The following is a 26,293-nucleotide window of genomic DNA, read 5'->3' on the forward strand; positions in this document are numbered from 1 at the left end:
TCGGCCTCCCAAAGTGCTGGGATTACAGGCTTGAGCCACCGCGCCCGGCCTACTTTTTTATTTTTAGTAGAGATTGGGTTTCTCCGTGTTGGTCGGGCTGGTCTTGAACTCCCGACTTGAGGTGATCTGCCCGCCTTGGCCTCCCAAAGTGCTGGGATTATAGGTGTGAGCCACCACACCCGGCCCTTAGCCTTGTCTTGATGGTCAGACTTCCTGCTTGTTGGCAACTTTTTTTTTTTTTTGAGATGGAGTCTTGCTCTGTTGCCCGGGCTGGAGTGCAGTGGCACGATCTCAGCTCATTGCTACCTCCACCTCCCGGGTTGAAGTGATTCTTGTGCCTCAGCCTCCCTAGTAGCTGGGATTACAGGCATGCACCATCCCGCCCGGCTAATTTTTCTGTTTTTAGTAGAGATGGGGTTCCACATCTCTACATGTTGGTCAGGCTGGTCTTGAATGCCTGACCTTGTGAGCCACCTATCTTGGCCTTCCAGAGTGCTGGGATTCCAGGCGTGAGCCACTGCGCCTGGCTGGCAGTGCCTTTCTCAGGGAGAAAGAGGATTCATTAGGGATCATTTGTTTTGGCATCAGCAACCCAGTTTTCCTGTCTTTTCCTCACTATTGCCTTTGGTTTTTTCCTTTTATGCCAGTGTCTGCCCTTTTTCCCCATAGCTGAGGAAATGAAGGCTCTGTGCACAGTCTTGCTGGTGGTGGGTGGTAGGAAGAGGGTCACACTCTGCATTGTATGTTTATCCCTCTCAGGTATCTGGCGGAGCAGCCGAAATGGCGCAGAATCCCAGGGGCAGCTCTCCGAGACATGGTTACAACATGCTGGAAACCTTGTGCTTAGCAGTGGGCTAACCCCGTGGCCTCTTGATGCTGGGAGGGTGCCCGCCTCTAGCAGCGGAACCATAACTCCTTTCTGACACTGGGGACCCGCAACCCTGGGGCTAGGCTGTCGAGAGAAGGGGAAATGGTACCTGGAGGCCCCTGCGCCATGAGTACAGCCCGCAGCTTTTCTAGCTTCTCCCTGGGCAGTCTAGAGGCCTGTTTTGCTCATTCTCTCGTCCTGGCCCTAGTGGCTTTCGGAAGAGCTGAGCGAGCGGGAGGCCTGCACGGGTGGGGTCTGGGCTGTGGCCTGCCGGAGGCACACGTCTGTCTTGTTGAGACTTGAGGAACTTCCAGTGCTTCGGTGATTTGTTTTTGTTTTCTTTAAACCAATGTTTTTCAACGGGGGGGTGCCTTGTAAGAAATACTGAAGCCGGCCGGGCGCGGTGGCTCACGCCTGTAATCCCAGCACTTTGGGAGGCCCGAGGCGGGCGGATCACGAGGTCAGGGGATCGAGACCATCCTGGCTAACATAGTGAAACCCCTTCTCTACTAAAAAATACAAAAAATTAGCCGGGCGAGGCGGCGGGCACCTGTAGTCCCAGCTACTTGGGAGGCTGAGGCAGGAGAATGGCGAGAACCCGGGAGGTGCAGCTCGCAGTGAGCCGAGATTGTGCCACTGCACCGCAGCCTGGGTGACAGAGCGAGACTCTATCTCGAAAAAAAAAAAAACCAAAAAACAAACTGAAGCCCAGGTTCCCCTAGACCTTCATCCAGCTCTGTGGGGATTGAACCCGCCATGGTGTCTGAAAAACGCCCTGAGTAGATTCTCATGCCTAGCCTTCAGAACTCTCCCGGCTTGGAATGGGAAGCTTCTGGCCCGTCCAGGGCTTCCCATGTGCTGCTTTGAGGCCCACAGGACTGTCTAGGCAGGTGGCATTGTTTGGTGCGGGAAGTGACTGCCACACTGTCCTGCAGGGCCCATCCTGGCATGTGTGGTGGCTGAACCAGGCTGGAGGTCAGTGTCTCAGGGCAGGTGGCCCCAGCCTGTGGCAGGTGTGGAGAGTAATTTTGGATTGGCATTACTTCTGGGAGTAACAACAGTATCTAGGGATGGGGCATTGAAAGAGCTGGCCAGTGGGGCAGCTTTGACCTTTGGGGAGGCCTCAGACCCATACTGCCGTGTGCTGGGGAGCTGCAGAGGAGTGACTAGGCATTGCTCTCCTCAACTGCACTGTGCTGGAATGATGAGGAGGCCCCTTAACTCAGCCTGGAGGGTGGGGGGCTCCTGGCCTGTAGCTTCTGACTCTGCCACCGGTTATTTCCCCGAAGCGGCTCTGATAAACGCGAGCTGACTCCCCAGTTACCGCTGAAACAAACACCCAACCTGCTTTTCCGGCGCGTCTTGCTTTTCCCGGACCGCTGTGCTGCTGCCGCTCCTCTCTCCTGCCCTGCTGTGGGTGGGGTGTGTGGGGGTGGGGTGCGTTCCCTGCCACCCAGGAGTGCCGGACTAGTGGGAAACTGGGGATGATCTTACAGCTGGATCCCAGGGCATGTGCCCGTGTGGGGGACAGGATATAGGGGAGAGCTGGCAGAGGTGGGTGAGGGATGGATGGTGCGTGGAGGGGGCTGCTGCTGAGCGGAGGGCCTTCATCCTAAAGCCAGGAACCAGAGGTCAGAGGTCACTTGATGCTGAAGTGAGAGGTGAGGGTCCTTCCCTGCTCAGTGGCTGTGTCTCCAGTGGGATCTTAAGTCAGCACCTCTTCAGGCCCATCTTTTGGTGGTCACTTCCTCCAGGGCAGCCTGTGTCAGGTCGAGAGATGAGTGGGCCGCCGCAGGTTGCTTGTGGATTTGGATGGCTGGCCCAGTGGGCCGTTTCCTGACTGTCGACCCTTTGCGAGGCGCTTGCTGGGTACAGGCTATGTGCCTCTTTGGGTGTGCCTGTGTTTGGGCCCCAGAAAATTCCTGCCGGTCACTGTGCACTGATACTTCCACTCCCTCACCCAGGCTCCTGTAGGACAGGCCTGGGCTGATCTCAGCTCCTCCTGCTCCCAGAAGCCCTTGGGCAGAGGCGGGTAAGCCAGGACTCTGTGGATTCCAGATCCTCGCCCCTCAGACAGCACTCTGCTGTCAGCACAGCACTCCTCTGGGAGCCAGGCAGCGAGAGGCTTTGCAGAGTGACTGTGTTGGACTTGCTGGTGGCCCCATGAGTGTAGTGATGCAAGGAAGAGCAGCGTGGGGGAAGAGGCACCTTCTCATGTGAAATGACCCCGTGGCTCAGCAGCTGCCAGTGGATTTCAGTGCAGTCTGGTGACAGAAAATTCAGAGGGCTGGCATTTTTTCTTTAGTGTTTGGTGTGTTGTCAAGTATTGCCAGGACTGTCTGGCAGTTGCTTAGATGCCTTGTTGGAAAGATTCTTGTGTGATAACCATCTGCCCATCGTTCAACAGCCTGATACACCTCTTTTGCATACTATGCTGATTTCTTAACATATTTTATCTGTCAATCTGTCATGTATCTCTATCACATTTCAATAAATTGAGCTGTTTCTAAGAACCAGAGGAACCCTTAACTATTTAAAGGCGTGCACTAGAGACTTCTTTTGCAATATGGTTTATCTATTTAGTTTTTATTTGGGTTTTTGTAAAGGGAGCCTATTTAGAATACTCAGGAGAAGTCATGCAAGTGTGATTTGGCGTAGAGATTACTAGACTTGAAGTCTAGAAGCCTGGTTCTGAGTCCACCTTTACCTGTGGCCACAGCTGAGGGCCTGGCTTAATCTCCTTCCTGTGCAGTCAGGGGATGGCTCTGGATTGTCAGGAGGACACGGGGAACGGGGCTCGTGGTTGACTTGCTGTAAAATAACCGTATGGTTCGTAGGCCAGGTGAGGCGCCTGGTGGGGTGTGTGGAGGTTGAAATCACACTGGGGGCCGAGTGCCACTGCGCGTCCCTGAGCGAATACATTGGCAGAAGGGAGTGGGGTGGGGGTCTTGGATCCCTTGGTGCTGTGTTTCTGGCCTTGCTCCCTGTAGTTTTGTTGCGCTGATGTGGTCGTGAAGGAAGGTACTGCCAGGCCTCTTCACCTGCATTGCCTTGGCTATGGGAGGTGGGGCTGGGTGGGCACATGGGTTGGATCTCAGGCAGGTGGCAGTTCCTCTGATTCATGGTTGTCAGTTTCCTGTTGCTTGGCCCTCGCTCCTCGCCCAGTAGGTGTGGTGGGACAAGGTTCTGGGAGCTGGGGTAGAATTTGGACTCTTAACAGGAAGTGCTTTGTGCTGCTGCAGACACCTCGGGATGGGTGCTGAAAAGCTTTCCTTCCCAAACCTGGTCCTGGTCAGGGGTGCAGTACAGGCAGAAGCAGTCTGGCCTTGTCAGCCATTGGAAGTGTGGTATCTGCTGGGTGCCAGTAAGCTCACTTCGAGGTCTTGAGAGGCAGCTCCAGGGGAGGCTGAGTGTGAACTGTGTCAAGCCAGTTCTCATGTCTCCATCTTTCTGCTCCGTGGAGAAGTGAGGGACAGCGCGGGTGGTGCCCATCCCATTATCACATTCAGGCAGGAGCCACGCTGTGCTGAACCAGGCTGTGTCCCTCTGCTGGGACATGGGCTCTGCCCTCCGGCGTGCATTTCATGAGGAGGATCAGGAAATGAGTTTTAACATGCTGACTTCAGTTTCTTCTAGAGGCAGTATTCTAGCATTAACACCACAATGTGGGTGGCTAGGGCGGAGCAGGGTGTTGGATTGAGAGATTTCTGGCTCATGCTGACAGGGAAGTCTGTTAATGGTTGTGAGAATGTCACTATTTTTATTGCCTTTCTGATAGGCCAGTTGGCCTTCTGCCCAAAGGTGAACTGATGGCGAGAGGCGGGCAGCCCCACCCTGTTTGCCTAGGCCACACGTGGGGCGGCTTTCCCCTGGGCACCCAGTGGGTGTGGTAGGGGTGCTGTGCCGGTGCAAATTGCTCGCTTCAGGCTGAGCACACGCATCAGCCTGTGGGCCTTGCAGTTTCTCGGAGCTGTGCTAACGTCGGAGCAGGCGAGCGCTTGTCCTGCAAGGATGAGACTATGATGTCTTCTGTCCTCTCCGTGTTTTTATTGGAGTCTGAGAATCCTGTGAGATTCATTGCAGAATAGTGTGGGGGCGCTTGAGGCAGGAGGACATGTTCATGCACGTACTCTTAAAATGTTCGTGCACTTCTGTCTTAGAACTGCAGAGGCCTGGCGCGGTGGCTCATACCTATAATCCCAGCCCTTTGGGAGGGCAAGGTGGGCGGATCACCTGAGGCCAGAAGTTTGAGACCAGCCTGGCCAACATAGTGAAATCCTGTCTCTACTAAAAATACAAAAATTAGCCGGGTGTGGTGGCGCATGTCTGTAATCCCAGCTACTCGGGAGGTTGAGGCATGAGAATCACTTGAACCCAGGAGACAGAGGTTGCAGTGAGCTGAGATCGCGCCACTGTACCCCAGTCTGGGCAAGACTCCATCTCAAAAACAAAACAAAACAAAACAAAAGAGGCCGGGTGCAGTTGTGGCTCACGCACGCCTGTAATCCCATCACTTTGGGTGTCAGAGGTGGGTGGATCACCTGAGGTCAGGAGTTTGAGACCAGCCTGGCCAACATGGTGAAACTCCATCTCTACTAAAAATACAAAAATTGGGCATGGTGGCAGCCGCCTGTAATCCCAGATACTCAGGAGGCTGAAGCGAGCGAATCGCTTGAACCCAGGAGCCGGAGGTTGCATTGAGCTGAGATTGCGCCATTGCTCTCCAGCCTGGGTGACAAGACAAAACTCTGTCTTAAAATAAAATAAAATAAAATAAAACCTAAACTTCAGAGCTTTTTTTTTTTTTTGAGAGGGAGTCTTGCTCTGTCACCCAGGTTGGAGTGCAGTGGCATGAAGTCGGCTCACTGCAGCCGCCGCCTCCTGGGTTTAAGCCATTCTCCTGCCCCAGCCTCCCCAGTAGCTGGGATTATAGGCACGCACCAGAATGCCCAGCTAAGTTTTGTATTTTTAGTAAGAGATGGGGTTTCACCATGTTGGCCAGGCTGGTTTTGAACTCCTGACCTTGTGATCTGCCCGCCTTGGCTCCCCAAAGTGCTGGGATTACAGGGGTGAGCCACTGTGCCTGGCCTTCAGAGCTTTTTTTTTTTTTTTTTTTTTTTTTTTTGAGATGGAGTCTCACTCTGTCGCCCGGGCTGGAGTGCAGTGGCTGGATCTCAGCTCACTGCAAGCTCCGCCTCCCAGGTTTACGCCATTCTCCTGCCTCAGCCTCCCGAGTAGCTGGGACTACAGGCGCCCGCCACCTCGCCCGGCTAGTTTTTTGTATTTTTTAGTAGAGACGGGGTTTCACCGTGTTCGCCAGGATGGTCTCGATCTCCTGACCTCGTGATTCGCCCGTCTCGGCCTCCCAAAGTGCTGGGATTACAGGCTTGAGCCACCGCGCCTGGCCCTTCAGAGCTTTTTTAACACTTAATTTGACCTTTTTTGGGAGAGACATTATTACTCTCAGTTTGTTTATTTTATTCAAACAGATATTTAACAAGTACCAACTGTGTCCCAGGCATCATTCGGCACATTGGGAATGGATCACTGGGTACCAGACAGACTAACTCCCTGCCCTCCTAAGGCTTATAGTTTGATGGAAAGCAGATAATAAGCAGATGCATCTCTACAAATATCAGGGAACGAGTTATGAAGAGCAGAGCAAGAGAAGGCTCCAGACTGCTGCAGGATCTGTTACAAGGGGGCTCAGGGAGGGCTTCTCTGAGGAGCAGACACTCGGACTCGGGCAGTTGGCCTGAGTGAAGAAGGAGCATCCATGCCACCATCTGGGGCCGGAGTGTCCTGGCAGAGGGGACAGACATGAGAATCCCCTCGACCACACGAGGCTTGCAGAACAGCAGGGGCGCTGGGAGTGGTAGGCATTGAGATTGGAGAGTGGGCAGGGCCTGTTGGAAAGGGCTCAGAAGTCACGGTGCGAGTGCTGAGGGAGCGCTGCCATGGAGGCCAGGAGTGCTGAGGCCTGGATCAGCCTTCTGCAGGGCAGAGTGACTTTGCAGAAGAGCAGGGGCAGGCGTCCTTTCTGAAGAGGAGGCCTAGAGCTGGGAGGCAGCGGAAGTCCCAACTCCAGTCCAGGTCCTCCTCTGGTGTCTCTCTGACACTTGCTTTATAGTGACTGTGGAGTAGCAGCCGCCTTTGCCTCCCTTGCACCCTGCCCTCTCTGGCACCCAGGGCTGCAGCATCTCTCTCTGCCCCATGAACTGCCAGCAGTCAGTCCCCTCCCAAAAGCACTTGGTCTGCAGAGGGCTGCTTCTTCCCTCTTCAGGCTATCGTTCTTGCCGCAGGTCTCCCTAATCGGATGGTTCCTGGAATTGTAAAGATGTCAGGCCCAAAGGTCAGGCCCTGGGATGAAGAGTCGGGCGTGATAACCAGTTTATGGCCTTGTACTGGGAAACAGATTTCCCGACAGTGAGTCCAGGCCTGATAGTCTTAGCCCTGTGTATACACAGCCTGACATCCTGACTGGTGGTGCAGGTCTGACCGGAGCTCCAGACTGCTCAGGCCTAGAACGAGGGAGATGAAACAGAACCTAAAGGGCTTCTGTTTTTTTTTGGAGATAGTGTTTCTCTCTGTTGCCCAGGCTAGAGTGCAGTGGGGGTAATCTCTTAGCTCACTGCAGCCTTGACCTCCAAAAGAGCTTTTAGATTCCCCTTCCCCAGTTGGAAACTTCCCAGTTGTTCTCAGGGCACAGACCAATGGCTAAAACTTCTGACTTGTGAGCTGAAATCTTGAAAAACCATTGTTCCCAGCTGCCCTGGCCTGTGGGGCATGCTGGGGTATGGGCATCTCGCAGCAGCACCCTGTGGCATCTCTGGACCTGGCAGGTGCTTGACTCATGCTGTCTCCTTAGGGTTCCCCGGAGGGCATCAGGCTGGCCTGTGGTCGTTATTTTCTTTCTGATGGAGAAAGATTGCAGGGCAAATAAGTCTGGCGGGGAAGTTGATGGGCAGTCTCAGGTAGGTTAAAAGCGTGAGCTACCTCTCTAATCCTGGGCACTCACCTGCTGAAAAACCCTCATTCTTTCTATATGGGAAACATAGATATAGAGACTGTCTACAAATACATACACAGTCTATCTTGGGGTCAGGAATGAGCAGTAGGTGGGGAAGCAGTTGATGAAGTTGTGCACTGGAGGTGGCCTGCCTGCCTCTGAGCGCTGGCCCCTAGGTGGCCTCATAAAGAACCGAGACAGTGCTTAGGTGGGTTTGGCCAGTAAAAAGCATGTGTAGAACCATGCACCGCCGACCTTCCCACCAGATTCTGTGGTCTAGCAGCTGTGGGGTGGGCGCCGAGTCATGGTGGCGTGACACAGAGCAGCCTAACCCTCATCACCCATGTGGGCGTGTGGCTTTCCTCCTCATCACCGTCGCTGTTCGCTCCGTGGGCTCGGGAGAGCCAGCCGGACAAGTCACACTCACCAGACCCAGTGTTTTAACAGGCTGATCTTGTCATTAGAAAAGTCGGAATGAGCAACGGCAGGTGGGAGGAAGCTCCTGTCTCTGGTCTGAGGCTGGCGGACGCCGGCCCTTGCGCCTTGTCTCTGCCAGCTCCATGCTCTGGGGAAGAGGCGGTGGGAGGGGGGCTGTGCGTACGAGGGGCCACGAGTGCTGTTCTGCTTGGACCAACCTGGGCAGCGTGAGCCAGCTGGATCAGAGCCACCAGGGGAAGGGGGCAGCCTGCCCACACCTGTGGTCCTGTGAATGGCCTGCATGGCCAGTGGCCCAGCAGAGCGGTCCTGTTTATGGCGCCATGCACACAGGCCAGCAAGTGGCTTTGATGTGGCCCTTGAAGGGGTGGAGACGAGCCCATTACAGGAACAAGCGCAGGGCCTCGTCACCTCTTACCCAAGATATTCTTGGAAATGCTCTTGCTCTAAGTGAAGATTAGGAAACCATTTGCTATTTTAGGAGCCTGGTGTGTGTGGCGTACTGTGTTGACTCGACCATGACGATTGTGCAGGTCCTTTGAAAGGGGTGTGTCAGTGGGGGAGAACTCGACACCCCATGGGGAGGGGCAACTCTGGGATGCTGGGATTAGTGCAGGGCACCCCAGAGGAGCCCGGGGCCACCTGCTCACTCTCATTACCTTCTCACCCCCACTCACACCTGCTCACACCACTTAAACCTGCTTGCTTCTGCTCACACCCGCTCACCCCTGCTCACACCCGCTCACCCCTGCTCACACCCCCTCACCCCTGCTCTTTACCCGCTCACCCCTGCTCACACCCGCTGACTCCTGTTCATTACCTGCTCACCCTCACTACCTTCTCACCCCCACTCACACTTGCTCACACTGACATCAGGCAGGAGTTTCTGGGAGAAGCATTCTTAGTGCCAGTGAAGGGCAGCACGGAGGGAAGCCTTGAGCTCAGGCCGAGCCTGGGTGCCCTGTGGGAGGAAGGGCGTCTCAGGCAGCACGTGTCCTTGGGATGCTAGGTCTTGGTAACAGCCTTTTTAGAAGTAGTTCTGATGGGGGCTGGGCTGTGGGAATCGGCCCTGGACCTTGGGAAGGTGTGGAACGGGCCACAGAACTGTGCCTGTCATCATCTCAGGTAACACGTCAGTATTCTGAGTACGCCTGTGGCCTTATTACAGAATTGTCCCTGTAGCGTGGCTCCCCTGCCACACGGTGTACCCTGTGCCCTGCTTTTTCTCCAGCTGTAATACTACTGACTGGCTCATTTCCCAGCAAAAGGGGATATTGTTCTCTGGGTGTGACAGAAACTTACAGGGCCCTTTAGCTTTCTCCTCCATTGCCTTGTCCAGCCAGGAAGTCCCTGGGCCCTGGGGGCAGTGATGGCAGAGGTCTCAAGCCTAGACCCGCTTTGTCCTCACAGGGTTTTGGTGCATCAGCAGCTTGAAATAGGGAGGCTGGGTCTGGGAGACTCGCATGTCCCTCAGTCCGAAGGGCACAGACGGCCTACCCAGGACCTATGGTGAGGCAGCCAGCCTTCAAGGCAGACCTGTTTTTACCAGCCACCTTTGCCGCCCCGCGTGACAACCCCACATCTGCTGGCTTGGGTCGCGTGGTTGTCCTTCACCGTCTGCCATGTTGCGCACTGAGGTGGCTGCTTCTGAGAAGCACGTCTGAGGATCCTCAGTGCTCACAGGAAGGGATGGCCAGTGCGGGACCTGAGCTTAGCAGGCAGTGTCAGCAGGTCTGGATGTGCAGAGGCGGTTCAGAGTGGGGTTCGAGGCCCTGAGCTCTCTGGGGAGAGGCTCAGTGGGCATCTGGGCAGGGGTGTATGAGAGCAGTCCTGTGGGCGGCGTCACCATGTTCCCCTGGGAAAGCCTGCTTCTCGTCCTGCTTGGGACACAAGGCCACGGGGTGAGTGGTGGAAGCAAAGACTAGCAGTTGAGCTCAGACTGCGCCCCGATCCTGGGTTCCTGCTTCCTGCCGCGCCGGGGTGGGGGCGGAAGAGCGAGTCCTGGTGTGGCCTGTCCGCCGCTCTGCAGCCGCCCCTCGTGTCCAGGCACCCAGAGCGGGCTGCCTTTCTCTTAGATTGCAGCAGCGTGTGGAGAGGACTTTGGCAGATGCTGTGCTCATTTCCTGTCTGCACGTTTCCTTTTCCCCGCAGGCCTCTGGCTGTACCTGGCAGGGAGCAGCCTGCCCTGTCTCACGCTGATTGGCTCTCCTAATTTTGGGTACAGGTCAGTTCACCGGGACCTGGAGGCCCAGATTGCGATCGTGACAGAGAACCAGGCCCTGCAGCAGCAGCTTCACCAGGTTGGTCGTGGCAAGTGGGATTTCCCAGGGCGCCGAGGGTGTGGCTGGGGCCCAGGCTCGCCCGTGCTGTGGGGCTACCCTGAGAGCTGTTTCCTGAGGCAACGAGTGAGACTCAGAGCAGAGCAAGAAAGACTCTGGGTCTCCAAGAGTGCAGTGATGGGTGGCTGAGCCTCAGAAGATCGTGCCTGTGACTTCCCAGACGCTTTGCATCCCACATCCTGGGGACTTTTTCTTTCTCTGCACTAGAGGAGGCCACCATTTTCTCCCTGGGACCTTTCCCTTTTAAGAAAAAGGGTCAGCTCTTCGAAGGTTCAGCACTGGAGTCGGGCGCGGGGGTGCACGCCTGAAATCCCAGCACTTGGGGAGGTCGAGGCGGGTGGATCGCCTGAGGTCAGGAGTTCAAGACCAGCCTGGCCAACATGGTGAAACGTCACCTTTACTAAAAATGCAAGAAAGTAGCTGGGCATGGTGGCGGATGCCTGTAATCCCAGCTACTCGGGAGGCTGAGACCGGAGAATCGCTTGAACCTGGGAAGTAGAGGTTGCAGTGAGCTGAGGTTGTGCCATTGCACTCCAGCCTGGGCAACGAGCGAAACTCATCTCAAAAAAGAAAGGGTTCAACAGTGGTTTCGGCCCTCCTTTGTATAATAGCAGCGTATTTTCTCTTTGAGGAGATAAAAGAAGGTTACCAGGAGTTGGTGAATGCTTCTGGATGACCCTCTATTTGATGGCCTGTGACAGTGTGGATAGACTTTTGAAATGGGAGCACATTATTACCCTTTTGTCTGAGACCTTGATGGTGCCTTGGGCTCATGAATTTGTGATCTTTGCAATAAAACTTTTCCATGGAAGGCACCAACTTCCCTTTTCCATTCCTGGGGATGCAGATAACACTGCCACAGGCCAGAGCCCACAGGCCAGAGCCCACAGGCATCGGACGGTCACTTTGTGAGGCTTTTATGCTTCAGGGTTTGGGAATAACTGTTGCAAAATTGTCAGAGCCTTTGTTGATGGACGAGGAAATGGTCACGATCTGTCCTCCTGCGCCTGGGAATCTTGTCAGTGACCGATTGGGGCCTTGGTGCCAGGAAAGGCTTCATGACCACGACAGGCGCAAGAGGAAGTGACAGCGGTCATGCTCTGGGTGGCCAGTGGGGTAATGGGTTTGCTCAGGTTTCTTCCTACAGTGAGGTTTACAGCAAATGACTGAGGAAGCCCCCACAAGCTGAGAGATTCCAGTAATAGGGTGACAAGCTGGCCTTGGAGCCAGGCGAGTGGGAAAGACCTGAGCCTGCAGCTTTCCACAGCGGGCTTTCCTGGACTTCTGCTTCAGTCGCAGGGGGCTGTTCGCAGACACTTCCACTGTAGCTCTGCGCCAGGGCGGTAGAGAGTCCTTGGTGACTTTGGCCAGGGCCCAGGATGGGTTCTGCATGGATCTGAGTTGACGGGGGGAGCAAGTCCTCCAGGCCTGTGCCTGGGGTCCTGGTATTGACTGTCCTCCCCCACTGCCCTAGTAAGAGCATTGAACCCACATCCTGGATCTTGAGAAAAGCTGGGGCCGCTTGTGGTTAGGAGCTGCTTTCTCAAATGACATATTTAGGATATTTTCTTTTTCTTCCCAAACCTGAATCCCAGGGGCTTTTGCCTGTGGGAGGGTGGTAGCTCTGCTACTGTAGTTCTTCCATTCTTTAGGGACAGACTGATTTCTCTGCCTGTGAAACACAGAAATATGTTTCCAGATAATTCCACCTATGCTTATATACTGGGGCGGCAGCTGCTCTCCTGAGCCCTGCAGTGCCCGGTCCCTAGATGCCACATCCTGCTGGGACTGCCCAGCCTCCAGCCTCCCCACAACCCAGAAAGTCCCTAAAGCCCCAGCCACCATGGGCTCCCTGCTCTCTGAAGCTGTCTCCGGAGTTCTCCTTGGGAATTCAGGGAAGGGCCCTCCTATTCAAGTCACATTGGGCACTGGGAATGGGGAGATATTTTTATCAGAATCTAAAGTCCCTCCCTCCACTTAGTACATACAAAACACACTGAAAGCTTCCTGGTTTTGTTCAGGGAACACAGTTTACCACTTGTGATCCAAGAAAGACTCCCTCGAACAGCGTGGTAACCTCGTCAGCTGACTTCCTTCTCCATCCCTGTTGTGGAGTCTGTGAGGAAACCTAAGTGTTTCTGGGAATTTCGTTGCAATCTTGGCTGGGTGTTCATTTGAAGACATAGAGCTGGAGCCAGGTCTGTGGAGACTCCTGCAAACCAGCCCCCCGAGACCAGAGCTGGCTCTTCCATCAGGCACGTCCAGCCAGGGATTGGGACCTCAGCAGCAATTAGGAAGCCCCACGTCTGTGACACGTGGGGCTGCGGGGCTGCTCAGTTGGGAGCGTGGCATGGACCGGCGGATGGGACCCACTGACCCTGGGACAGGGGCAGGGGGAAATGAAGCCGGGGCCTGGCTTTCCCCAGCTCTTGATGGGAAAAGCCAAGGCCACATTCTGTAGGGTTCTGGAGTGTGGGGTGTCCCCTTCCTGTCACCCCTGGGATAGAGGAGTTGCCAGGGCTCACGCCCGGCCTCCTGAGCAGGGACGGTGCTGCTTTGAGTGGCACAGGCCACCGCTGCTGCTGTCCTGTGGTTGGCACTGTGCTTCTGTGGTCATCACCCGTGGTCCTCAGGACAAGGCGGAGGTAGGTGTGGCCCGGACGTTACCGAGGAGAGCGCTGGAGACTCAGTGGAGGAGAGAGGACTAGAGTCGCGGTGTGCCTGTGAGCGCTGCCAGGCGCCCCACTGAGGAGAGAGCATTTGGAGGGTAGACTCTTACGAGAGAAGCTTCTCAAAGATCCCGAACACCATTTCAGGCAAAGCATATATCAATTATTTTTTTTTTAATGGAGTCTTGCTCTGTCGCCCAGTCTCGCTCTGTCTGATCGCTGGAGTGCAGTGGCGCCATCTCAGCTCACTGCAACCTCTGCCTCCCCGGTTCAAGCGAATCTCCTGCCTCAGCCTCCCGAGTAGCTGGGATTACAGGTGCACGCCACCATGCCTGGCTAATGTTTGTATTTTTAGTAGAGATGGGGTTTCATCATGTTGGCCAGGCTGGTTTCGAACTCCTGACCTCAAGTGATCCACCCGCCTTGGCCTCCCAAAGTGCTGGGATTACAGGCGTGAGCCATCACGCCTGGCAACATATATGTTTTTAAACCTGTTTTAAAATACGAAATTAACAAGTGTTCACTATAAAAATTAAGAAAAGCGGCAAGAAACCCTTTCATGCAGGGAAAACCACTGAAGCAAGCCATTGTGGTGATGAGCTGCCTGCCTTCTGTGTACAGCACACGGAGAGGCAGAGCGTTAAGCATCAGATGACGATTCTGTTGTGGACGTGTATTTCGTGTCCAGCTTCCTCTGCCTGCCAATTCTGGGCACTTTCCCATAGGTAAACGTTCTTCTCGTGGCAAAAACTGGTTTGTCGTATACGAGTTGTTAGTAAGTTCGTGGTGGATGCTGGTTTGTCATATGAGTTGTTAGCAAGTTGGCTGTTGGACATTTAGGTGGTTTCCAGTTTTTCCCTGTTATAAATATTATGATAAATATCTGTATATAAAAATCTTCGTGCATAGTGATTTTCTTGTGGTGAACTCTTGCAAAGGGAGCTTTCTGAGATGCTTGATTCCTGTTGCCAGAGCTCACTCGGGAAGACGACTTGTCCCCCTTTCCCTCAGCACTAAGCGTTCATCAGCGTGGGGGATAAGGACATCACAAAACAGCTTTGTGCCAGTTTGATAGAAGAAACATGGTCTCATTTAAAAAATACCTCATTTAAATTTGCATTACCTCATTTAGTGAGGGTGAACATTTAAACTATTTTTTCCACCAGTTATATTTCTTCAACTCTAAATTGAAGAGATTTAGAGTCCTTTACATGTCTTGGTCTTAAAAGCCTTTTGGTTTGTTTTTTTGAGACGAGGTCTCACTTTGCCACCCAGACTGGAATGCGGTGGCACCATCACGGCTCACTGCAGCTTTGACCTCCCAGGCGGAAGCCGTCGGCGGCCCCAGCCTCCCAGGTTGCTGGGACTACAGGCGCACACCGCCACACCCAGCTGGGACTACAGGCGCACACCGCCACACCCAGCTGGGACTACAGGCGCACACCGCCACACCCAGCTACTTCTTTACATTTCTTCAGAGGCAATGTGTTCCCTGTGCTGCCCAGGGTGGCCTCAAACTCCTGGGCTCAAGCGATCCTCCTGCCCCGGCCTCCAGAAGTGTTGGGATTCTAGGCTTCAGCCACTGTGCCCAGCCCTTAAAAGTCTCTAGGAACACGGCTTCTTAGCTTTTCTGAGGAATGTGTCACAGTGGCAACTTGTAGGGCCTGGCCTTGCCTGCCACCAGAGCACCCTGGGAATCTCGGGGCCGGGTAGACATGGAAGTCAGGGTTTTCCAGGCTGGCCTGAGGGGCCGGGCTAGGGCCAGCCAGCCATGTGGTGTGGTGCTGGAGGGGACTCCTCACTGTTCCTGTCTGTTCCTCTTCCTCAGGAGCAAGAGCAGCTCTACCTGAGGTCAGGGGTGGTGTCCTCTGCCACCTTCGAGCAGCCGAGTCGCCAGGTGAAGCTGTGGGTGAAGATGGTGACTCCACTGATCAAGAACTTCTTCTGAGGACAGACAGGTGCTGTCTCTAGCATCGTCTCTCAGCACGGTTTTCCCGGGAGTTCACGGGTGGGGCAGGTGGTCGTTCTGACTCAACCAGAGCTCCCAGAGGACTCTCTGATCCCTTTCTCAGTTAAACACAGAGCAGCGTCTTCAGGGCTGTGGCAGCTGTCCTCAAAGGTAGAAGCTGAATGCTAAATTAGGCAGTCTGCTGACTTTCCATCAGGTACCCACTCCACCAAGTCTCCAGATGCCTGTGTTGGGGTCGGCAGCGGGCAACCCCTTCTGCTCTCCCTTCCCAGGGGTCCTGAAGAGGCCCTGGGGCAAGGGCTCAGGGATGAGGGGCACAAAGGCAGACTGAGCCCCTCCAAGCTGAGCACGCTGGTGCGGGAGATGTAGACGTGGGAGGAGGGGAGCACGGTTGCTCGTGAGAGTGGCTCTGGCTTGCTGCCCTGGCTAGCTGCAGCCCACAGGGTGGGGCGTCGGTGGAGCCAGATCTCAGCTGCTGCCTGGAGGCCTCGCTGACATTCCTGTGCTACGGTTACAGAGATACGCCCTTCTAGACTCTGGAAGTTGAGTATCAGGACCCTCTCTGCCCACCCAGGAGGGGTCTGCCGCTTCACCAGAGGCACCAGTGGGCTCCCACAGTCACCTGAGGTACCCCTGGGCTGTCTTGACACCTAGAGGTCCAGGCAAGGGGTGGCTGCCATTAAAGGTGGAGTCTTTGCTGGGTGACCCTCTGTGTCCTGGATTCCTCCGGGCCTGGACTGCATTTCAGGTGGGGTCAGGCTCCCGAGGCCCCTGCGGTCCCTGCTCTTTGGGTCTGGATATTGGGGGTAGCTCTGTTGCTTTGGATGGTTGGGCCTTTGGATGGTGGCTTGTGGGGAGGGACGGTGAGGAGTCCAAGAGGAGCCAGGGCCCATGTGGCCGGCGCATGCCCTAACACTGGCGTCTCATGTGTGCAGCATGGGCTCCCTTAGCGCCTGCCACCTTAGTTCTCTGCTAAATATTTTTAAAAAACGTGTAGTTTATCTTGCAACTTCTCCTAGTTAATTACTTTTAATTTTATTTGAATAATATGTGCAAATGTAGAGAGGTAAACAATACTGCGGCCATTTCCTGCCCTCCCTTCCCTCAGGCAGCCACTTTGGCTTGTTTCTTCTGATATGCATACGTGTCTGTATTTCTAAATAACGTGCATATCCTGTTATCTTCCCCCAAAATATATACTTAACCAAAAAAGCACCAGTGTCACTCCTAAAAATTACCAAGAATGTCTTAGTGTCATCAAATACCTAAATGGTGTTCACAATTCCAGTTGCCCTTAATTTTTTCAGTTGACTTGAAGTTCAGTTAAGGACTATCCTTGTGATTGTTTTTGCCCTAGCAATTTATGTTTTGAAGAATGAACTTTGTGTTGGATCTACTTAAAACATTTTTGTGTCACCTAGTAGCAGGGATTTCGAATACACGTCGTGTGTTTATAAAGCCAGCTCTCCACCCCCCCAGTGTCTCCAGGAGCAGCTTTCCTAACCTCATTGCCTGATCTCTTTATCTTCATGTGCTTGACCCTTGCACAGAGAGAAGCTTCCTGGGCTGCAGGGCATGGCAGCCTTTCCTTTCGTGGAGTGAGATTAGATTGAGTCCCTGTACTTTGCCTCTCTAGAAGCAGCTTCTTGCCTTTCCCTCCCGAGGGCTGGCAGCAGTCACTGTCACCCTTCATGGGGTCTGGCTGCATGGGCTCACCTGGTCTTAGACAAGGGCAGCTGCAGCCCCCGCACCAGGCAGAACTGCAGTTTGAGTGGCTGGGGATAGATGGAGTGGTGGCCTGGCCACACGGCCCTGGGCAGCAGCACATCAGTTAACAGTTTGCCTTCAAACTAGTCATTACTGTGTCTTGTGGGACAATTAGACTAGAGGAGCCAAAGGAATGTGCAGGGGCAGTGGGTTTCTGTTTGGAGAGAGGCTTTCGGTAAACAGAGTTCGCATTCCTCCAGATTCTGTGGGACCAGAGTAAACATCCTTGTGCCACAGCCCGGCTGAAGCCATCTGCAGTGCTGTTCCCGCAGCGCACCACTGCTCCCTCTGTCTCGGCTAATGACCTTCGAGGCTGTCCTAGGCAGGTTCTCCCCAAGGAGCTCCCCTAGACCAAGGCTCCCTAACTCTGCAAAGCAACCACAGCGACAGAGAACAGTGGGTGGTTGCCACCGCCGTCCTCCTGGCGTTCTAGGTGCACGGGGCTGTTCTGCTCCAGTCCCTGTGTTCCCTGTCGCTGGAGTGCAGCTTAAGTGCGAATCAGTCATCTCTTGGAAAGTTTAGAGATAATTTTGTCAACTACCCACGATGTATACGTGTGGAATAGATTACTCTTATTTCATGATTTAAAGGCAAAATGGAAAAACTTCACATTTTGTGGTTATTACCAGGGACTGAAGTGAGTTGCTTGGTGGCCCCTGGCAGCTTTATCTCCCCTGGTCACATGAAGGGCTGCAGTGACCCCTCCTGGCCAGCAGAGGTATTGGCCCAGCCAGGCTGGCGGAGGCTGAAACTGCCTCCTCTGCGGCCCCAAAGGGGCTGGATCCCTTCCTTGGGCACCAGGAAGGGAGGCTTTGAGGGATGTTTTTCTTCTCCCTCCGATAGCCCTACTGGGCCCTAAGATTGTTGTGAATCATTACCCTCAGAATTTGGATTTTCTAGATGCTTCTTAACCCATGATTTAGGTGAGTAAACTTGGAAAAATGTGTTTGCAAAACTTGATGCTCAAGCTGAACTTAGAAAGACATTCCTAGTGGGTGTGTTTGCCTTTTTTCCCCCTTTTGAGACAGGGTCTATTCTGTCACCCAGGCTGGAGTGCAGTGGCATGATCATGGCTTTCTGCATACTTGACCTCATGGGCTCAAGCGACCCTCCTGCCTCAGCCTCCTGACTAGCTGGGACCACAGGCACGTAAAACATTCCCGGCTCAGTTTTTGTATTTTTGGCAGAGATGGTTTTGCCAGGTTGCCCAGGCTGGTCTTAAAACACTCCTAGGCTCAAGTAATCCCGCCATCCTGGGATTAGAAGTGTGAGCCGCTGCACCAGCCTGCTTTGCTTTGAAGCCTAAGAAACTTCGAGGGCCGGGCGCAGTGGTTCACACTTGTAATCCCAGCACTTTGGGAGGCCAAGGTCAGTGAATCACCTGAGGTCAGGAGTTTGAGACCAGCCTGGCCAATGTGGTGAAACCCTGTCTCTACTAAAAATACAAAAATTAGCCGGGTGTGGTGGTGGGTGCCTGTAGTCCCAGCTACTTGGGAGGTTGAGGCAGGAGAATCGCTTGAGCCCAGGAGGTGGAGGTTGCAGTGAGCCGAGATTGCATCATTGCACTCCAGCCTGGGCGACAAGAGTGAAACTCTTGTCTCCAAAAAAAAAATGTTGAGGACCCTAGCTGGGTCCCCCTGGGATCTGTCTTTTCTGGTGTTTACAGCTGCCTCCCCCATCCCCCAGGTTGCTAGTTAATCCTCTCCCCTTGTGCCTGCACCCTGCTGCCGTAGCCAGCCTGGCCACCTCACTGCCGTGTCCTGCATCAGCGCAGCCACAGAGTCCCACAGGTCCGGGGCTTGCTTGTGGGAACGGCTTGTTCTTCTAGACTCTGGGGGCGGGGGCTTGGGTGTGTTTCCTTACTTGTAAAAGGTCCTGTTGTTTTTGGGAGCGGGGAGTAATGGCAGATGAGACGTTGTGTGGAGGCGGCAGCTCCTGTTATGGGGTAACGCCCTGTCCCCTTATTGGCAGGTGGTTTGCATGTAGCATCAGGCCAGAGGGTGTGAGGGCCAAGCCTTCACCGCACATGCTGCTCGTGTTAAAAACAAACCCCACTGACCCCTCCCCCCCCCAGGAAGTCAGGATTTGGGGTTTGCTTCCTGGAATGCTTGCCTCTGGCTGCTGGGAATTGGGGCCTTTCCCCAAAGCCTGAGCCAGGCCCTACGGTGGCCATCAGGCATAGAATGGAGTCAGATGGGCACAGCTGAATGGCTCCACTGGCTTTAATCTGCCCCACCTCTTCCATGCCAACCTCCACCCTCTGGTTAGTTCAGATGTACTTGGTTGCAAAGCACCTTGATTACTTAAGAGAACAAAAGCAACCACCCGTTCCTGTAAAGTGAAGGGCTGAGTCGTGGTCCAGCCCCAGGGAGCGTGGGCCGTGAGGCGGGGGAGCTAAACCTGCAGCAGCAGAGCCACGGCCGCCAGGACCCACTTCGCTGCCTTCTCCTTGGTCTTCAGGTTGAAGGTCCAGACGTAGGTGGGGCCGCGGATGCGTGTTTTGTACACGGGACACTCATAGACGTTCTTGGTCTCCATGCGGTCCACAGGAATGGCCTTGATGAAGATGACAGGCATGGCTGGGGTCAGCTCCTTCAGCCGCGCGTCCGCGATGACTCCAGTCTGGGTGTCCCAGCGAGCGCCTGCAGGGACAGCATGGCTGAGGGCCGGGTGTGCGGCCAGTGAGGGAGGGAGGGCCTCACATTCCCCACCCTTCGCGGAGATGGGCTCCACCCCAAAAGGCTTCAGGCCAGGTGCCACAGCAGGAAGCAGAGGCCTTCGTAGGTGACGGCGTGCATGTTGTAACTACCCTGTCTCCTGGGCACAAGGAACCGCTCAGCTAAAGCCCTCGGGTTCCATCCGTTTAAATCTGGCGTTTTCAGAGCCTCATCTGGCAGCCTTCATGTCAGTGGCAGGAAATCATAACTCCAGCTAAAAACTAAAGTTCCCTGATTTCTTCATGTGTAACGTCTGCTCTATGTGTACATACAGCTATGTGTATAAATATTATTTGCCTTCAACCAGACTATTATTTCTACTCGCCCTGTTTAATGATGTTTCTATTTCCTGTCTGAAATTTCAAAATAAACATGGAGAGCTTATCTTTGGTTGTGTAGGAAATGGGGCACCTGAGCCATTGCCGGCCCAGCCCTGCCACTCCACAGGTAACAGGGTGATGTCAGCTGTTGAAGGGGACAGGTATTGGTGGTGGCATTGCTGCTCAACTCAGAGGCGGGCTGAGGAGATGGCCGGCCTTGTTGTCCTGTCTGACCTCTTCTGTGTAGCAGCATAGGGGTGATGTGGGGGTGGATTTCTAACAGGTGCGCCAGCCTCGTTTCCCTTGAACCCTGTGCTCCGGGAGCCACAGCAGCTGGGGAGCGGGTGGGACTGGGCCGGCCGGCCAGCCTGCCCTGGAGTCTCAGCGCAGCCACAAAACGCACTTCGGTCCTGGGCTCACTGCTCCATGGCAGGGAAAGCCTGAGCTTTTCAGCGCTTCTCATCAGGTGGGAGCCGCTCTCACACAAGCTCTGCTGTTTTCAGTAAAGCAGAGGCCAAGTGACTGGGGTGATTTTGGTCTCCTCCAGAGCGCTGCACATTCCCCGAATCCTCTCAACCCTCTCTAGGGCCAGGGTGGCTCTGACCTGCAGGCTGATGCCCCCTGAGAGCACCTCTCCTGCCTGTCCCCACAGCTCTGGAACAGCCTGTCTTTGCCAAGAGCTAGTTTTATCTCGTCTTGGCAAGTATAGCACTGGCTCTGGAAGCTTCTGCAGACAGAAAGAACCCTCCTTACCTTCCATGAAGAGTCCATACACATAGGAGCCCTCTCGGGGGGGGGCGGTCATGTCCTCTCGGGTTTTCTTGGTCACCTCCACAGACAGACACATCTTGTCCAGCGGCCACTCGTTCTTCCTGGCCATGGACTGCATGATGGCCGTGAGGAACGACTGGGGGTTGAAGAAGCCAGCCAGCCACACGGTGGTGGGCAGGGCAAAGTCCGCCGTCCACGCCTCGAGTTCCTGCAAGGACACACGAGCCACTGAGAGGAGAGGGCACAGGATGACATGGGAACGACAGGGCCTTGGCCGTTCTAAGCAGGGTTCATGCCAGAACCTTCCATGGGCTACTCAGCGAGCTAGAAGTGCTGGACAGAGTAGGGGCCATGGAGCCCAGCCACCTGCCGTGACGCAACTTTGGTGTCTGCCGTTTTTTTTTTTTTTGAGATGGAGTCTCGCTGTGTCACCCAGGCTGGAGTGCAGTGGCGCAATCTTGGCTTACCACAACCTCCGCCTCCCGGGTTCGAGCGATTCTTCTGCCTTAGCCTCCTAAGTAGCTGGGATTACAGGTGCAGGCCATCATGCTTGGCTTATTTTTGTATTTTTAGTAGAGACGGGGTTTCGCCATGTTGGCCAGGCTGGTCTCAAACTCCTGGCCTCAAGTGATCCGCCTGTCTTGATCTCCCAAAGTGCTGGGATTACAGGCATGAGCCACCACGTCCAGCTGTTGCCTGCTCCATTTTAAAGAAGGGAACAGGTAGAGAAGGGTCAGGAAGGGAATGGCTACCCATTTGTGGATAATTTAGGAGCCCAGAGAGGCTCTTGCCTTCATTGCCTCGCTCCTTATAGAGGGCAGCTTACCCTTTGAGGGTCGCTTGAGGAGGAGCTGATGGAAGCTGCTCTCTGTGGCCTGGCTTGTTTTCCTCCTTTGGGAGGAAGTGGCTGCACTGTCGGGGCGTGGAAGGGGATGGGCGGGGCGTGGGCTAGGCCCTTCTGGCCCTGGTCTGATGGAGGACAGGCCCCCAGGAGCCTCCTGGCCATGCTCCTGCAGGCTCTAGGGTGTGGGGTGTGCCGAGCCCTGGGCACTCAGTCCCTAAGTCTTAGGAAGCCTCTCAGAGAAAACGGCACTTACCCTGATGCGGAGCAGCAGGTCTGCGTACCAGGCCGCCAGGCCCATCATGGAGGGGTAGGCCCGGGCCACCCACGTATCAGGCACGGTGTCGTAGAAGAGAGCCGTGGACAGATCTTCCATGTCGGTCGTGATGGTCAGTTCTCCCTAGGAGACACACAGACGGAGCCCTGGGTTGGGGCCTGGGAGAGCACCAGCCCCAGTGCATGTCACGAGTTGTCAGCACAGTGTGGTTTTGTGCTGCGCCTCTCCAGACACCCCGCCTCAGCGCCGCGCAAGCGCTTCCTGCTAAGGAACTGGCTAGATGAGCTCCTGGGGCTTGTTCTGGAACGGCCAGAACTCTGTGGAGAGGGAGCAGTACCATGCTGATCCCAGGGCCCGTGCTAGGCCTGGGTTGCCAGAGGCCTGGGTTTCTGCTGGTTTCGCCATCCAGCCACATCCTTGGGGCCTGGCTGACCCATGTTTACCTTCAGCCCTAGGTTCAGCTCCTTTAGTGAACGGCGCATTTCGTTGGTCAGGATGTTCATTCTTTCACATTCTTGAAAGGCGACTACCACGTAGGGGGTCTTTTCGGCTGCCTTTGCCATGATCTCAGCCATGTTGAAAGTCTCCGGAATCTTCTCCAGGATGTCGTCCAGCACGGCCTTCACCTGGAAGCCAGTCCCCAGATAGCCCGTCACTGCAAGGAGCCCGCCCCAGCCGCTGCAGGGCCAGGGAGCCTGCCCAAAACGTTCTCAGTCCCAAGTCCTGGAGAGGAGGGAGGAGGCAAGTGGGGCTGCCAGAAACACAGGGTTGTGGGTGCAGCCACACCTTTGACGAGGGGAGGGAGCCTTGGCCAGCAGCTCTGAATGTTCTCATCTCACTACAAGGCCCTACAGCTGCGGCTGTGGGTGCCTCAGGCCACCTGGCCCAGTGCCTCAGACGTTTATTCCCATGCACCGGCCTCCGGTCAAATTTAGCCAGTGGTTGAGGGATTGCGACTTTGTCCTTTACATAGGCTTTCTGTAGGGACCATGCCGGTCACACCCTGTTAAGGAGTGGCCCACACAGTGCAGTGGTCACCTGCACCACCATCTGTCTGTCAGTCCGTTTCTAATGTCAATCGTTAGGCTAAGAAGGGTCTCACATAGAGAATTCAGTCTTTACTGGGAAGCCCAGTGCTTGGCTAATACATAATAGAGCTTTTCCACATTCTATTAAGAAGTACAGGCCAGGTGCAGTGGCTCATGCCTGTAATCCCAGCACTTTGGGAGGCTGAGGTGGGTTGATCACCTGAGATCGGGCGTTCAAGACCAGCCTGGCCAACATGGTGAAATCCTGTCTCTACCACAAATACAAAATTAGCCAGGCGTGGTGGCGTGTGCCTGTAATCCCAGCTACTTGGGAGGCTGAGCCGGGAGAATCGCTTGAACCCGGGAGGCGGAGGTTGCAATGAACCGAGATCACGCCATTGTACCCCAGCCTGGGCAACGAGAGCAAAACTCCGTCTCTTAAAAAAAAAAGCGGGGGAGGTACCCAGGAGGCCGCACAGAGCTCCCCAGACAAGTGAGAATTTGTTCAGAGCACTGACATCCCTGAGCTCTACCTAATACTGTGAGCAGCAAGAGGACCTGCCGTCGTGGCCCCTGAGCTGCTCTGGAGCACCTTCCTGCGCATCTGGCTGCCCTGCACAAGCTGCTACTGCTGTTGTGCTGGCTGGGCCAGGGCGGGGAATGGCCGGTGCCCTCCCTGGCACTCAGCTGGGGAAGCTGGAAGACTGCAGGGCGGAGGCTGGGGCGCTCCCGGAGCCGCATCCACACCCCTGAGGATCCCTTTTGTCTGGGCCCATGCCCTCACCCGAAGCCTGCAGCTGCCGTGCCTGAGGACCTGCCGACCAGCCTGTGGGTCCCACCCCAGCGTTTCTGATACCCAAGCCCGAGGCTGGGGCAGGGTGTACCTCACCAGCAAGTTCCCCTGTACCGCCGCCAGTTCCTGCCACCCCGTCCCCGGTTCTAGATCCTCCCCCTTCCTCCTGCTTGGGAGTGGTTTTAAAGATCCTGCCTTCTCCTCGCGGGACACTCCTGTGCCTGCCCCTGAGTCCGTCTCTTTTGGTTGCATTTCCAGGACAGTGCGGAACAGCTTCTCTGAGGTGACCGTCAGAAAGCCAATCTCTGCATTGGGGTGCAGTCCGTATAGGTAGGGACTCTCGGGGGGCAGGTTCTCATCGATGTATTCGTGGTAACCCTAACAAAGAGGGCAGTTTGTAAGCAGACACAAAGCCGTGCAGGCTGCAACCCATGTCCTGTTCGTTAAGCGTTCCTTGCCAGAACGTTCCACCCACGTCTTGCTGTCTGTACAGATCCCACTTGTTTCCCAGCCCCCTTTGTGGGCTGCCCCCTGTGCTCCCAGCGACATAAAGGAAAATTCCATTCCCCCTTCCCTGAGGCTGCATTTCTTTCTATTTTTTTAATTAAAAAAAAAAAGTTATTTGTATTAGCCTTGTGCTTCTTCTAAGTGAGACACATTTCTCATCCTCTTATTTTGGTTGCCTGGGTTCTTGCTCAGTTACTGATACTCCGTTTGTGCTGCCAGGCTCTCACCGGGAGGCACGAGCCTTCATTACGTTAAGCTCCTGTTTAACCTGTCACCCTTACCTTGTAGTCCAGGTTGGGGGGGATCTGAAAGCCGGGGGCCAGCAGGACGTCTCCCTCCAGCATCTCCGTTCGGATGTATTCGGCCAGGTAGGTCCTGCACAGCCGACGGTCCCAATCATCTGTGATGTGACCGCCATACATGATTTCACCAAAAAGGTAGCGGAGATCGTCCCAGGGCACCTGAGGAAGGATGACAGTGTGTAGGGAAAGATGCACCCCTGTGCCCCTTCTCTGCCATGAAAGAGGGTCAGGCTCAGGCAGGCAGGGCTTGGGAACCCAGGCTTCGGTGCTGCGGCCTTCTCGCCCTCCAGGTCGGCCTCCTGGCTGTTTACCTCCAGGGTCGCCCGGCCCCAGGGCCACCTTTCTTCCCTGTCCTGCACCATCAGACACCAGTGTCCGGCCCCTTTGGCTTCTCTCACAAGGGGCTGTGCGGCACCTCCCTCCACCTTGGACAGCGCTTCCGCAGGCGGTGCTCTGCACCTCCCCTGGGCAGGTGTTTGCTGTGCTTCACTGTGCCTCAGAGGCCACAGGGCTGAATCGGAACTTATTCCCTCTGCCTCTCCCGCTCTGTGTTACATTCGAGACTGCCCTTCATGGTCCCATTTCAACACAAGTGGTTTGATTCTGTGTGGCTCAAGGATTGACTCCAGTGCTGTCGATCTTTTGTCCACGAAGTCCGGTTAGTCACGTCTTCAGATGCATCTGGTGAGTCTCCCTTCCACCCTGTGGAAGTAGAGTCCTTCCTGGTTCTCATCCTTCTAGTAGCTCCTGTGCCTCCAGGGTCTTTGCAGTCACATAGAGGGTTTGAGCAAGTGAATTATCTGACCTAGGCTGCCTGGGCCTTAGGGAATGAAGACCAAACTCAGCAGTATGGACCAGAGCACACGCCAGGCGACCACACGCCTCCCCGCTGCCGTGCCCACTGCCCTTCAGGCTTCCTTGCGGTCTCGGGTCACACCTTCGCCCCGGAACACTCTTCCTTCTACAAAGCCTGGCTCATGGGCGTCCTTGCCATGAAGCCGGCCCTTGTTCTCCCGCCTCCATGCGCCCACTGTGGAGCCTCCTCCTGCACAGCGCAGTTCAGCAGAAGGATGGTGGGAGCCACGGATCGAGGCCACAAGTGTCATTTTAAATTTTGTGGCAACCACTTTAAAAGAGAGAATTCCAACATGCAATTGGGATAAAAATAAGATAACTGACACTTTTTTGGCATCCAGCATGCGAAATCCTGCTGCTCACGGTCAGCTTCTCTCCAGTGCTGCACACCTGTTCTTTCCCTGAAGTCTGCAGCTCCTGAAGGGCGAGTCGGATGTTCTCATAACCACTTCCGCTGTGTGCTGCCCAGAAGAGCTGTCTTCAGAGACCAGTGAGAGTTCATTGAATAAGAACCAGTTGATTAATCAGTCATCTGATTTGGTCTCATGAGTTTATATACATATGTATATATTTTTTAGGTTGCTTATTTTTGAGATGGAGTCTCGCTCTGTTGCCCAGGCTGGAGTGCAGTGGCGCAGTCTCTGCTCACTGAAACCTCTTCCTCCCAGGTTCAAGCAATTCTGCTTCAGCCTCCTGAGTAGCTGGGATTACAGGCGCACATCACCACAGCCAGCTAATATTTTGGATTTTTAATAGAGATGAGATTTCATGATGTTGCCCAGGCTGGTCTTGAACTCCTGACCTCAGGTGATCCGCCCGCCTCAGC

The 26,293-nt window shown here is 54.8% G+C and overlaps 2 protein-coding genes across 4 annotated transcripts in view; one reads left to right on the forward strand and one right to left on the reverse strand.

Moving 5' to 3' along the window:
• The window catches only part of PGS1 (phosphatidylglycerophosphate synthase 1), a 50,808-nt gene extending 30,651 nt beyond the window's left edge, over nt 1-20,157 (forward strand). The window contains exons 7-9 of one of the 3 annotated variants that reach the window (XR_001003285.1): nt 10,537-10,612; nt 15,149-15,278; nt 19,606-20,157. Coding sequence is in view for 1 of the 3 variants with exons in the window: in XM_011955685.1 (XP_011811075.1) it covers nt 10,464-10,612; nt 15,149-15,268 (269 nt within the window). In the remaining 2 variants the exon portion in view is untranslated. Of the gene's footprint in view, nt 1-10,463; nt 10,613-15,148; nt 15,329-19,605 lie in introns of all 3 variants that reach the window. The other 2 variants (XR_001003287.1, XM_011955685.1) reach the window with 2 other exon arrangements.
• DNAH17 (dynein, axonemal, heavy chain 17) overlaps nt 19,261-26,293 on the reverse strand; it is a 168,973-nt gene continuing 161,940 nt past the window's right edge. The window contains exons 77-83 of the mRNA XM_011933143.1: nt 25,831-25,945; nt 24,592-24,771; nt 23,999-24,181; nt 22,426-22,608; nt 21,962-22,105; nt 20,847-21,072; nt 19,261-19,698 (exon numbers count right to left, since the gene is read on the reverse strand). Of these exons, the coding sequence (XP_011788533.1) occupies nt 19,451-19,698; nt 20,847-21,072; nt 21,962-22,105; nt 22,426-22,608; nt 23,999-24,181; nt 24,592-24,771; nt 25,831-25,945 (1,279 nt within the window). The 3' untranslated portion in view covers nt 19,261-19,450. The remainder of the gene's footprint in view (nt 19,699-20,846; nt 21,073-21,961; nt 22,106-22,425; nt 22,609-23,998; nt 24,182-24,591; nt 24,772-25,830; nt 25,946-26,293) is intronic.

The sequence above is a fragment of the Colobus angolensis genome, unplaced genomic scaffold, assembly GCF_000951035.1.
Source record: "Colobus angolensis palliatus isolate OR3802 unplaced genomic scaffold, Cang.pa_1.0 Scaffold1, whole genome shotgun sequence".
NCBI classification, from domain to species: Eukaryota; Metazoa; Chordata; class Mammalia; order Primates; family Cercopithecidae; genus Colobus; species Colobus angolensis.